This window comes from Leopardus geoffroyi, chromosome A3 (assembly GCF_018350155.1).
Source record: "Leopardus geoffroyi isolate Oge1 chromosome A3, O.geoffroyi_Oge1_pat1.0, whole genome shotgun sequence".
In the NCBI taxonomy this organism is placed as follows: Eukaryota; Metazoa; Chordata; class Mammalia; order Carnivora; family Felidae; genus Leopardus; species Leopardus geoffroyi.
This window is the reverse complement of record NC_059336.1, coordinates 17,817,936-17,830,291: the sequence shown is the minus strand read 5'-3', so window position 1 is coordinate 17,830,291 and position 12,356 is coordinate 17,817,936. Positions and strand designations below refer to the sequence as shown.

At 44.7% G+C, this 12,356-nt stretch overlaps 1 protein-coding gene across 15 annotated transcripts in view; it reads right to left on the bottom strand.

Annotated features, from left to right (window-relative positions):
- The window catches only part of PTPRT (protein tyrosine phosphatase receptor type T), a 1,070,511-nt gene that overhangs the window by 376,886 nt on the left and 681,269 nt on the right, over positions 1-12,356 (bottom strand). For all 15 annotated transcript variants that reach the window (XM_045444560.1, XM_045444565.1, XM_045444561.1 and 12 more), the window contains one exon: positions 9,917-10,026. In XM_045444560.1, coding sequence (XP_045300516.1) covers positions 9,917-10,026 — 110 coding nt within the window. The remainder of the gene's footprint in view (positions 1-9,916; positions 10,027-12,356) is intronic.

The window sequence follows — 12,356 nt, the reverse complement described above, 5'->3', positions numbered from 1 at the left end:
TATGAGTAAGAAGAATTCAATTTTGGGCACCCAAGTGTTAGGTCAGAGCAGGAAGGATCCTTTGAATCTATCTGGTCCAATTCTCCCAGGTCTTAGATGTAGAAGCCAAGGGCCAGGTAGGGAAAGGTGCTCACTAAAATACCTTACTCGGCCATGGCAAACTAAAAGTCAATCTTAAATTTCCTAATCGCATGATTCACTATTTGACTTGAAATGAAACAGACATGCTAAAATTATGCATAAAATAAAAAGAAGCCCAAGAAAGCAATGACCATTTTTATGACCTACGTTTTGAAGGGCTCTGAAGGAGACCGTATGTATGTGTGCATGTGGGCTTGCTTGCATGCAAGTATGTGTGGGTGCTGTACGTATGTCTGCGTGTATGGAGTCCATAATGATGTAGGCCAAGGCTCTGTCCTTGGGTGTTAGATTTTAAGAAACTACTTTTCTCCTAATGAAGAATGAAGCGAAAGTAGTCAAAGAAAAGGGGTCCTTAGCTCAGAGTGAAGGGAGGAAAGCAGAGGCCCTCTCCTGAGGCCAACGAAAGCACAGTCTTTACATCACAGATCTGAATTCCAGCCTGCAGAGATTTCAGAAGGCAGGCTCCAATGTCCTGATGATAGATGAGAACTTGCAATCACCCTTCATTTGCGTTCCAAACACAGGGCTGCTCTGACCAAAACAGAAATGAAAGAGCCGGCCAGTTAAAAGCAGCAAGCCCATGATGCGCTGCCCAGTCCAGGTGGAATTGCAACAGGAAGAACAAGGTAAAACACGCGAGATGAAAAGAGAACAGCTTAGGATGTTTAAAGAGACACTTGGCAGCTTAGACACCGCCTCTGGGCACAGCTTACTGAAAGGACCATGGAGCCAAAGAGAGGGTTCCATCTCTAGCTGCGTGGCTATGTGTGCGGCTGTTCCTCTACAAGGTCCTGTGGGCACACAGTGCGTCAAAACACAGCTTCCCTGCCAGGTAAGGAACATGAAGGAGAGCGTGTGCTGTGCCAAATGCGGAGCTACCTGGTCACTGCCTTCCTTCCACTCTCCTAGGACAACAGTAAGTACTAGAAATTAAGTTTGACCTGCGGATCATTTTTTAATTCAAAATTTTCCTTAAGAGAGGAATTATGGCAGAACGGTGTGAGAAATGGCTGGGAGCCTACTGAAATAAGAGGGAGTTTCTCCCATGACGTTCCTATGGCGTGGATATGAGGTGACCTGGGAGAAAACAGAAAGAGCCCTGTGTCTCTGGTGTCTCCCACAGTTAACTCTCCAAAGAGACAGAGCAATTCCGAGAATGCAGCTGAGAATATGGGTAGAGACTCACAGAGACATGCAGACAAACGCATAAGTATATACGTGAGTACACGTGCCAACGTATAACCACATAAACACACACATACATGCTCCTACGCACACACACCAAGACAAATATACCCCCAGATGCACACTGCGGGAACATTTTCCCCGCAGAAACTTCAGTTTTCTTAGAGCTAAACGGAATGATCAATGTTTATTGTAAAAGCCTTCCTGTTTGCCAGGAGAACATGCTTTGCCGTTCTGTAGGTAACAAGCGCTATGCATCTGTTGATTTCCCCACTGTCACGTTACCTGGCTCCATCACAAACACCCAAGTTGTAACAGAAAAAAGAAAGACCCTGAGGCAACTATACAGGCACTCCTGATATCCCACGAGCGGATGACAGGCAGCTCTAATGGTCTCACTTACATAAACGTAACTTACTCACGTCAGAACACAACTTCCTTTCCTTCCAGACTCTGAGTGCCAGAAATCATTCTTTTCAACCCACAGCCATTTCTGTTGAGACACCTGTCGACCTGCCTGTCAGCCCAGCAGACCTGTGTATGGCATCTACCCAGGGACGCCTGCATTATTCAAGTCTGTGGAAGAGAAACACCCTATGGAGGGTGAGTGATGGGCTGAGGGTTAGGAAAGATGGCTCCTAGAATCCCAGGGCCCTGATTTTTAGGATTTAGAAGAAGCCCCATGGGCAAAGCTGAGTTTTGTGTGTGTGCGTGTCTCTTATTAATCTCATAAATAAACAAAAGAACTAATTTCTCCCATATAGGGGAGGGGGAAATATTCATAGGGTAAGGTTTGTGCTTGACTGCGCCATCAGAGTTGCAAGATGCCATTGGTAAGATGCAACGGAATATGGACAGACTGGTACAGCCCACTGTACCTTCAGTTACCCCACAAACTGTTTAGCAACCTTGAGGAAAAAAGGCCAATGCATCTTGAATTTGAGCCTTATCTGGCACCAGCCTGTGCATGATCGACTTGGCTATAACATAACACCAGATAATGCTGGATTCTGGCAGAGAGGAATGAAGACAGGGGAAGGCCAGAGTCGAGACTGTGTTTATTTAGCTGGTATTTGGCTAGGATACCATCTCAGAGTGAATTTACTGGATTCATTTTATGCAATGTTTTTCCCCAACCCTGAATGTATGTTAGAATTTCCCAAGGAACTTTTAAAAAAATCCACATGGATAAAGACTCCTCCCCAGAGACTCTGATTTATTTGGGTTGCAGTGAGACCCAGACATCCATCCATCCACCATCCATCCATTTATACAGCTACCTACCTATTTATTTATCCATGTTTTGGGGCCCTCAAGGCATGATTCTAATCTTCAGCTAAGCTTGAAAACCACTAAACTTATTAGGCAAAACTTTCACCATTACCCCTTGTTAAGATAAAGCACAAAGCCACACATCTACCCAAGGAGTATTTATTGAACATATACTATGTGCAAACGTCTCTTTTAGGTCCTGAATACACACTGAAAAGCAAAAACAAATATGACCAAAAGCAGATCAAGACCAAAGGCTGTCAGCCTGGAAACAAGGGAAGAGCCATCAACACAGTTCAATTCTGAAGGTCATATGCAGGCAAAATTCCATCTAGCTCAGGAGAGCTCAGTTTTTTGTTCCATTCAGCTCTTCGACGGATTAGATGAGGCCCACAAACACACTATGGAAGGCATCTGCTTTATTCAAATTCCACTGACTTAAGTGTTAACCTTATCCAAAAAACACTCTCATAAAACTATCCAGAATCATGTTTGACCTGATATCTGGGCACCATGGCTTAGCCAAGTTGACACGTTAAATAACCATCACAGGGCCCATGCCCTTATGAGCCTCCAAGTCCCATGGGTGATGATAAAGCACAAACAACTTAAGTTCAGATTGTGAAAATGGTATGAAAGAAACAAGCAGGCTGCTGGAAAAAGTGGATGGTGGAGGGGAAAAGCCTCTTAGAGGTGAATAATAGGAAGGAGATAGTCATGAGAACTATAAAGTGACACACGCTACAGGCAGAAGAAATGACATCCACAAAGCCACATGAGCCACAGAGAACTGGGTGGGTTTGAGAAAATGCTAGAAGGCTAGAGGGGCTGGTACACAGAAAGCAATGGAGACAGGGGCAGGAGATGAAGTTAGAGGCAGGCAGGCAGGGGCCAGACTATTCAGGGCCCCAAAGTTAAGATGAAGCCAAAGCAAGAAAGGTACGTAGTTGGATTTACCTGTTGAGATGTTCTGTGCGGCAGTGGAATACAATGGAATAGTGAGAGTGTGGGCAGGGAGGTCCTGAAATGTTCCAGGCATCAGATGAGTGCTCAGAGCAGGGTGTTGGTGGAGATGGGGCCACGTGCCCTAACCTGTGTCTGTTTTGACAGGAGAAGCCATCACACTTTCTAGAGCATCGGATGTGTGGCAGGTGGGGAAGAATGAATGATTCCCACATTTCTGGCTTAAACAATTCAAAAGAAACAAGAGCTTTTTTTTCCTAGTTAGAGCCTGGCTCAAGTTATACCCAATAACCGCCTGCATTATGCAAATTGTGTATCCTAATTAACGTAGCTCCAGCCTGAATTATGCAAATTCTTGCTTTGGGCTGTGTTAGTCACTTCCTCCTATACCACCTCCTGCCCATCAGGACCACATTCCATCACCCGACTGCCTCTCTGTGGACCAGAGCCACTGGACTGTCTGGGGAGAGTGAACCCTAAAAGGCCATTGTGGCCAAGCCAAAGGACAGAAGAAGGTGTGCCTGCACATCCAAACTGAGCCTCCTACGGGCCTCCCCCACTGAGAGCCCACTCAGGAGCCCATGCAAGCGTCTGGCCCCCTCTCCCCATCCACGTGCACCCACTCCAATTGCCTGAACACTTCCCCAGTAGGAGCCTTCCTGAAATGTGCTCTGATGGAATGTGGATTTCTGGGGCTCGTGCTTTTTGCTCAGATCAAATCCAACCATCTGTATGCTGGAAAAATATTGACGACCCTCTGGCCTATTGTACCATTTAAAGGCGCTCCCGCATGGGAATGCCGCCTTGTTTTATTGGGGCGAAGTCTGTGTTTTATTTAACTCTGAACGCCAGGCGCCTAGAATAGCTTGCAAGATAAATGTCAATCAACTCTAGCATAATCAAGACACCCATTCCTGCCTCATTAGGGTCCTCTCGTTCTCTTTAAGCTTCTCAGATTTATACACTGTAATTAGAAACTTGGTGATTCTGACTGCTCTTACTGGGAAGCTTCACGTGTCTGAATTTTAAATATTTTCACACTTCGTTAACCCAGTTGCTAGTGTAACATCTTCTGGCCCAATTCCCACACTGCAGTTTTTATTTTTGGACAGAGACGAGAACAATTAATTGAATTGAAACACGTATTGATTACTGTTTTTCATGAACTCTGAACAGCTTGTCTCTGAATGATTTTATTGAGGAGCTTTTAAACAACTGGCTGGATTGTTTCCTCCATGACCCCGTTCTGGCTGTAAGTCCCTGTCTGCAGCTGTGATGGTCTGTTTTGGGTGAGCTGTGTTGTTCATGAGAGTTCAGTGACAGTGGGAGAGGCCACATTAACCCTCATGTCCAGGCCCTGGACTGGGGAACCCTGATATCTTGGTCAGACCCAAGCAGGGCTCTGGAAGAGGCTATGGGAATGGCTTGATCTCCACATTCCTGGTGAAAATATTCAGCCCTCAGGTCCCATGTGAGCAGGAATATTACTCAGTTCATTCAGTGGCCATGTTCTTCCTCCAAGGAGAGCTTCCTGGGTCTAGGCTGTGAACTTGTAAAGTGTCTCTTAGAACAATGCTTCTCATATGTTAACATGGGCACCAATCATCTAGAGATCTTGTTCAAGCACTGACTGTGATTTAGTGGGTCTGGGCTGGGGCCCGAGATTCTGCATGTCTGATATTGATCTGCTGGTTTGTAGATGTGAGGCCTTTGACATTACTTAACTCTGAGCACTGTCACTCTGTTAGGAAACTGATCACAGACGCATACTCTGTACATCCCACTACAGTACAAATCCCCAAACATATGAGGCCATGGTCTAATTCATCCTAATACCTCCTGCCACAGTGAAGGGGAGGCTGGCTTCAGTGGGCTCCAATGACCACTGGGAGCCCCCACTTAGCAGGCAGGGAGACAGGTCATGACTGCTGGAAAAACAGGCTGTGCCATAGCCCTGGAATAGCATTAGGGTAAGGGCTAGACTCCCATTCCTTGGGGGAGGCACAGGGTCTCAAGGTCCATGGCTTCAGGGAGCGCATCAAGACATGAATTCCCGACTGAAAGAAAGGTGTCAAAGTCCAGGTTAGCAGCAGCAGAGAGGCAGATGTGACAAAGCATTCCGATCTTCCACCTGGCTAGCTGGGTCCTCATTGAAAAATCATAGGTGATGGAAATGTCCTTGCCTCTGGCACATTTTCCAGATGTCTCCAAGATGCCTGTGTACCTACAGCCCACTAGTCACACAAAATCCAGGTGCTTTTGTAAAGAATGTAAATCTGATTCTTTTAGTCCTCTGCTTAAAATCCTCCCAGGGCTTTCTATTTCTCTCAGGATAAAGCACGAACTCTAGGAGCCCTGCACAACCCGACCCTGCCTACACACTTTCCATATGCTCTCATCATCATGATCCCCCTGCTCATGAAGCTTTAGTCACTCTGACCTTTTTCCTATTTGTTAAACATCCCAAAGTCATACCTACCCCAGGGCCTTTCCACTAGCTATTTTTCCTTCAAGTGTCATCACTGCATTATGTTCAAAGACTCCAGTCATAGGCAGTTTCATATTGGAGAGAAACTCCAAAATGAGGTATAAACCTTTGATTTTGTGGGTTTGACATAGATTTATTTTTCTCTTGATTCTTACCCACTGAAGCCCAGAATAATCTGACACCTTCGTATTATAAGAGGGGACTTAAGCCCAGAGACGGAATGAGACATAATCAAAGCCACTCAGATTTGGGGCGCAGAACTGTCCAAGGATAGACCCAGAGGTTGTGACTCAGACTCACGGGAAAAGAAATTTAATTATTTAAACTTACTTGAACCTACTACACTGAATAATATTTACAGTGTTTACATAGCCATAACCCTCCTTTACTACACCCACTGCGCCTTTTTTTGGCTTTTGACTTTGTCAAGTCCAAGGTTGTATACAGGAACATACAGAGAATCCTAGACTTGACTTCCATTTGTGTTATCCTATTTTCCTTTGTCACAAAATACACTTTTTGAGACCAGAGGAGGGTGAGTTATAATTTATGGGTTCCTCTCTAGAAATTACAACCAGAACCTAATTTTAAAAATCAAATTGGTTTCATCTAATTAAATTTGGAAATTGCCTCATAAACACATACTCTGTTATAAATGTCTTGAAAAGCAAGGTCTCCTGCTTACTATCTGGGATGGGAATGGGTTGAACCCATCGTGGAAGGGCCTCCCTGTCTCTCTCTGCTCAGGAGGACATACTCGCTCATCAATTGCTGAAATTTTCTCAAGAGTAGTGTGGTCTAGAGCAGTGCTTCTCAAACTCTCACGCCCACGTGAATCACCCAGAAAATCTTGTTACCAGGAGACTCTGACCAAGGTGGTCTGCTGGGGCCTGAAAGCTGCATTTCTCACCAGCTCCCAGGTTATGCCAATGCTGCCGGTCCACCTACCACACTGAGTAAGGGGCAAGGCGTCGGCACTTGAACTCAAGACCCACGAATCTGCCATCTCAGCTATGACCTTGGTCTTCACACCTCAACTCTCTGGGTTTCAATTTCTTCATTTTTATGTACTGTGAGAGCTAACATTCATTGATGCTATTTCTAAATGCCAAACACAGCAATGAACATATATGTATGTGTACAAATGAATATAAACGAGAAGCTCCTTGCTGTACCCACGGTTACAACGGCAGAGGTAGAGTTCAGAATGAAGCTGTCTGACCTCAAAAGCCAACATTCTTACCTTCGGAGGTCCCACTAGCCTCTGATGCACATGGTCACAGCCACGTTTATGCTCAAAATACAATGACCTCAGCCCATGAACTCCTTGGCTCCCTTCGTCGCATCATCTAAGATATTTAGCATATTCCCAAAAGGTGACCTCCAGAGCTCACGGAAAAGTCAGATAGCTACAGCCTTCCATCTCTCGCTCTCTGTAATCACAGCACAGGAAGCAGCTGAGAAGCCAACTGAAGGTGTCTCTCCAGAGCTGTGTCCAGGAGAGCCCATCACAGAAATGCCAGCATCCCCGGTGACTGGTCTTTGGAAATCGACAAGGTACAGGACTCACACACAACTGAGAAGGGTGCCCTGTACCGATCTGTGCCCACCATCGAGTCCAGAGCTCCAGAGGTCTCATATGCTGAGACCTCAACTTCATGGAGCTGCTGCTTGAACAGGGTGTATCACTCACAGCTGGGACCGCTCCCTTGCGCTCTCTCCACCCCATCGTCTCTTCTTCTCACACAACAGCATGAGCGGGTTTCCTAGCCCATTCCATGAACACATCAGAGGAGGCAGGATACTTCCCAAGTAAGAAATTGGTCCGTGCAGGGATATGACGTCCCCTGCAACATGGCCCAGCCCAGTGGTTTCCAAGTGCAGCTGGGTACAAAGACTATAGGGCCTTTTCAGGACAAAGTTGTCCTCAATTCAAGGCAAAAAGAAAAAATAAGGAGACTCATGAGTTATTCATAAAGCTAAATTTATTCAATTTGAAGGACTGCCTTTTATTCTGAAATTATGTCCTTTCTGTATTTTTGAAGTTATGTCTTTTATGAAATGATGTTAATAAAAAATGGTAAAGAACTGGATGTTGGTCCTCCAAGCCTTTTGAAATGTTACTGGCCTGTGAATTCCAAAAATCTTGAACATCTGGCATAGAGAGCCATTTACATAACAGCACCAAGTGAGCGTGTGTGTGTGTGTGTGTGTGTGTGTGTGTGTGTGTGTGTGTGTGTGTGTATGCGCACGCGATGGCAGCTTCCACTTCACAAAGAATGGCAGGTAGCTCTGAACTGACGAGGCTTTGTTTCAGCTGGGTTTTTGGTCCCTCTCTCCCCCGCAACGAGGCACTTCTGAACATGTCCTGGACAAGGTCGATATGGTACCTCCCCGCCCCTAGCAGCTTCCCGCAGGAAGGAAGCTTCTCCCAACCATGTGGGCCCAAAATGGAATATGATACAGCTCTTCTTTTGAGGAAGCTGGGATTTGCTGAGTGAAGGCATTTTCTGAAGGTGTTACACCTTGTACATGATGGATGGTTTTCTCCTTCCTCAGAGAGCTCTGAGGTCCTTCCAGGTCTCTCTAGAGAGCTTCTGTATCCATCCAATTCATCCTAAATATTTCTCCGTCACCAATACTCTTTGATTTCCCTCCCTTACATGGGGATATTCTTTCACAGCTCATTCTCAATACCTCAATACCTCTCAGTACCTTTCTGCATGAGCTCTCAGGGGCTGCAGTGCATTTCAGCCTGGGGATGCTTGTAACCTTTCCCACCTCAAACCCCTCTACAGGAACCCTAATGCAGCCATTACCACTCTCATCTTAGAGGGGAGCAGCAGGCCTGGAGAGAGGAAGACCCTGAAAAAGGTCATGAGAGACCACAGCAGTGCTACTGGGATGCTGGGGGCCATCATGCAATACCACAGAAGGGCTACTGGGATGCTGGGCTCCATCACACGAGACTCTGGCATGTGGGACTTCATCACGCGAGACCCTGGCATGCAGGGCTCCATCACTGCAGCTTTGGCTTCCATACCCTTCCTTCTGCACTGCTGTGATCTCTACTGCAGCCCGTACCACAGTCTCCCAGCATCTCAGAAGATTCAGGGTGGGAGGATAGTCAACCTTAACCACATCTCAGTACTTGAGTTCAGCTATATCAGCCTCGCTGAAGTTTCACTGTTTTTGTTTTGTAATAGACTTCTATACAGTTTGTTCTAAGTTTGAAAGTTTTCAGGAAGCCACATTGTGTTGGCTTGATGGGTACCTTACTGTCTGAGGAGGTTCTGCTCCATCTCTGATATGATGTCATATCTCTGATAGGATAAGGCCTTGCTAATGCTGGGAGGGGAGCTTCTGATACCATCACCTGAGTAACAATAAAATATGCTGTGGCCAAAGAGCAACATTAAAACTTAAGAATCACGCACCCCCAGGGCAGAGAATGACTTCGGGATTTTTTTTCTGGAAGCCCAGAAATTAACGTGTAGGATGAGCATCATCTGGGTGTTGTGGTTTTCCACATAAAGTGAACTATAACTATTGTGTGCTAGGCCTGGGTCTTCTGGGCTCTGCTGGGACAGTCTGCCTCCCTGAGTGCCTACTTCTTTCTAAAGAGATAAATAACCACTTCAATGTGTGGTGTGTCCAGTCTTCTGGGTCACTGGGGCTGTCAAGCTGCTCATCTGTATCACCTTGTGTTGTCTTCTCACTGTATTGTCTGAAACCTTTGGGTAAGATGTGTCTTACTCACCTTCATGCCCTCACTGGAGCCCTGCACCCAGTAGAAATTTTCCAACTTCAGGCTGAAGTCAACTGAATGAAGCCAAACCAAGAGGTATAGCAAAGGGGTCTTCTTACCTCATACAGTGTGATGACCCCGTTGGTCTCATTGGGAGGTTTCCACTGGATGTAGATCTTCTCCTCAAAGGGCCCTCCTTGGATAGATTCTAGGGGAACAGCTCCTGGAACTACAGAAGGGAAAAGGAACTTGATGGCACCTACCATCTCATTTCCCCAGCCCCACTGAATTAGAACAGCAGTTGGCCAAGCTTTCCTGTAAAGGGTCAGATGTTACTTTAGGCTTTGTGGACCTTACAGTACCTGCTGTAATAGCTCAGCTTTGTGCTTGTAGCACAAAACAGCCACAGACAATCCATATACAAATGGGCATGGCTGTGTTCCCATAAAACTTTATTTGAAAGAAAAAGACACTAGACTGGAGTTGACCCCTGGGCCATAGTTTTCTATCCCCCCTCCCCCAGGTGACCAAATGGCTTTTTATCTGCAGACTAAGCAAGTCTGTGTTTGAATTAAACCTGAGCAGTGTAGGGAGGACATCAAGAGGCCCCAGCCCTGCCATCAGGTAGGATTCTAGAATTAGACTCTTGCCTTAGGATTGGTAACTGAGGAATGCAAAGTGAGCATCACTACCATCTTCCTGGACCTACCAAAGAGTCTCCAACTATTCCTCAGTTTCCGAATTGCTGAACCCAACAGGATCTATGTGTCTTGAAACCACACCAATCAGAAAAGTCTGTTTCACTCCCAGAAGGCAGCTAGTTTGTCTCACTGCTGAGTCTCTGATGCCTGGCACATGGTAGATGCTTAATAATCATTTGTTGGTTGGTCAAGCAGGTGAATCGATGACCAATGCCAGCATTTTGCCCAAATGAGCAAAACCTTTCCTGGGAGGCTTTTGAACCCAGCTCAGTCTTCCTGCCAGCACCTTCCTGCTGGATTCCAGCATCATTATGATGGTCCAGAAGATGCTGAGCCATAAAATAAATGATTCTCCAAACTTCCAGTTATAACCCCCCAGGGAATCATGAATTCATATAAATCATTACTGGATCTATTTATATTTTGGCATTATAAAAGCAGGTACTTTTCCTAAGCACTTACTCTTTGATCAGAATTTTACATACATTATTTCATTTAAGCCACAAAACAGCTCTGCCCAGGATGTATTATCTCCGTTGTGCTGATAAGGGAACTGAGGCTAAGAGAATTAAATAACTTGCTCAAGGTCATCCGGCTCTTAAGTTGTAAAGAGGGAAGTGAACACCTGTCTACGAGCTTCAAAGCATATACTCTTAATCATCATGGTACGCCTCTCTCGATATAGCCTTGGCCATATGTTGCAATCAGTTCCCTATTGTTAAATTAAAATATATTTAGTTTTTCTCATTACGGACATGATACACAGAATTTGTTGAATATTAAGAATATACAAAAAGGGTAAAAAAAAGGAGGAACAAAATCACTCATAATCCCCATATCTGGAGATATTTTTCCCGTATTTTTATGCCTATGCAAATACATATGTTATTTTTAAAAATTAAACTCCTACCATGCATATTGTGCTATGACCTTCTTTTATCACTAAACAAATCACGGGTTTTAAAAAAATCCTTAAATGTTCTCTGGGGCCATGCATTTTAATGCCCCATTAGTCACATTATTGGGTATTAAACTTGGTCTGAGGGGTACAGGGGTGACTCAGTCAGTTCAGCATCCAACTCTGTATTTCAGCTCAGGTCATGATCCCAGGGTCATAGGATCGAGCTCTGAGTCAGGCTCCAAGCTGGACGTGGAATGTGTTTAAGATTCTCTCTCCCTCTCCCTTTGCCCCTTTACCACATGTGCATGCACACACATGTAGGTGTGTGAGTGCTTTGTCAAAAACAAAAAAAGTTGGTTTGAATTTTTTATAGGTAACACTGCAATGAAAATTCTTATAAATAAGTATTTTCATGAAACTCTGCAGATCTCCCTAAGATACATTCTTAGAAATTAATCTATTGGGCCAAAGTGGTTGAACTATTTTATTTTTAAGGCTTTTGACACATATTGCCAGATTGCCTTCCACAGAGTTTGTACCATTCTGGGTTCCCCCAAAAGAAGAACACGACTATTCCCAATCCATGCCAACACTATTTAAAAAATTAAGTGTATGTGTGTGTATCCTTTTTAGAAAACTGGAGAATGTAGTTTTTTTTTTTTTCAGTTTAATTGGCCATTTGCATTGACTCTTTTATGAACACGCTCTTTATAACCTGCTCTCATTTTCCTCTATGGCTCTTCATTTTTGTCCATCGTTGTCTTATGGGTTTGTAATTACAATCTGTTTTTAAGGATATAAGCTTCTTTTTGCATGAGTTACAAATATTTTTGTCAGTTTTTCATTTGCTTCTTGAATCTTTTAGGTAAGTAGAAGCTTCTAAATCATCAGATCTCTGATTGCTTTCCCTATCTATTCATTCTTGCCACAAACATCAGGACTTTGAGGTAAGGGCAC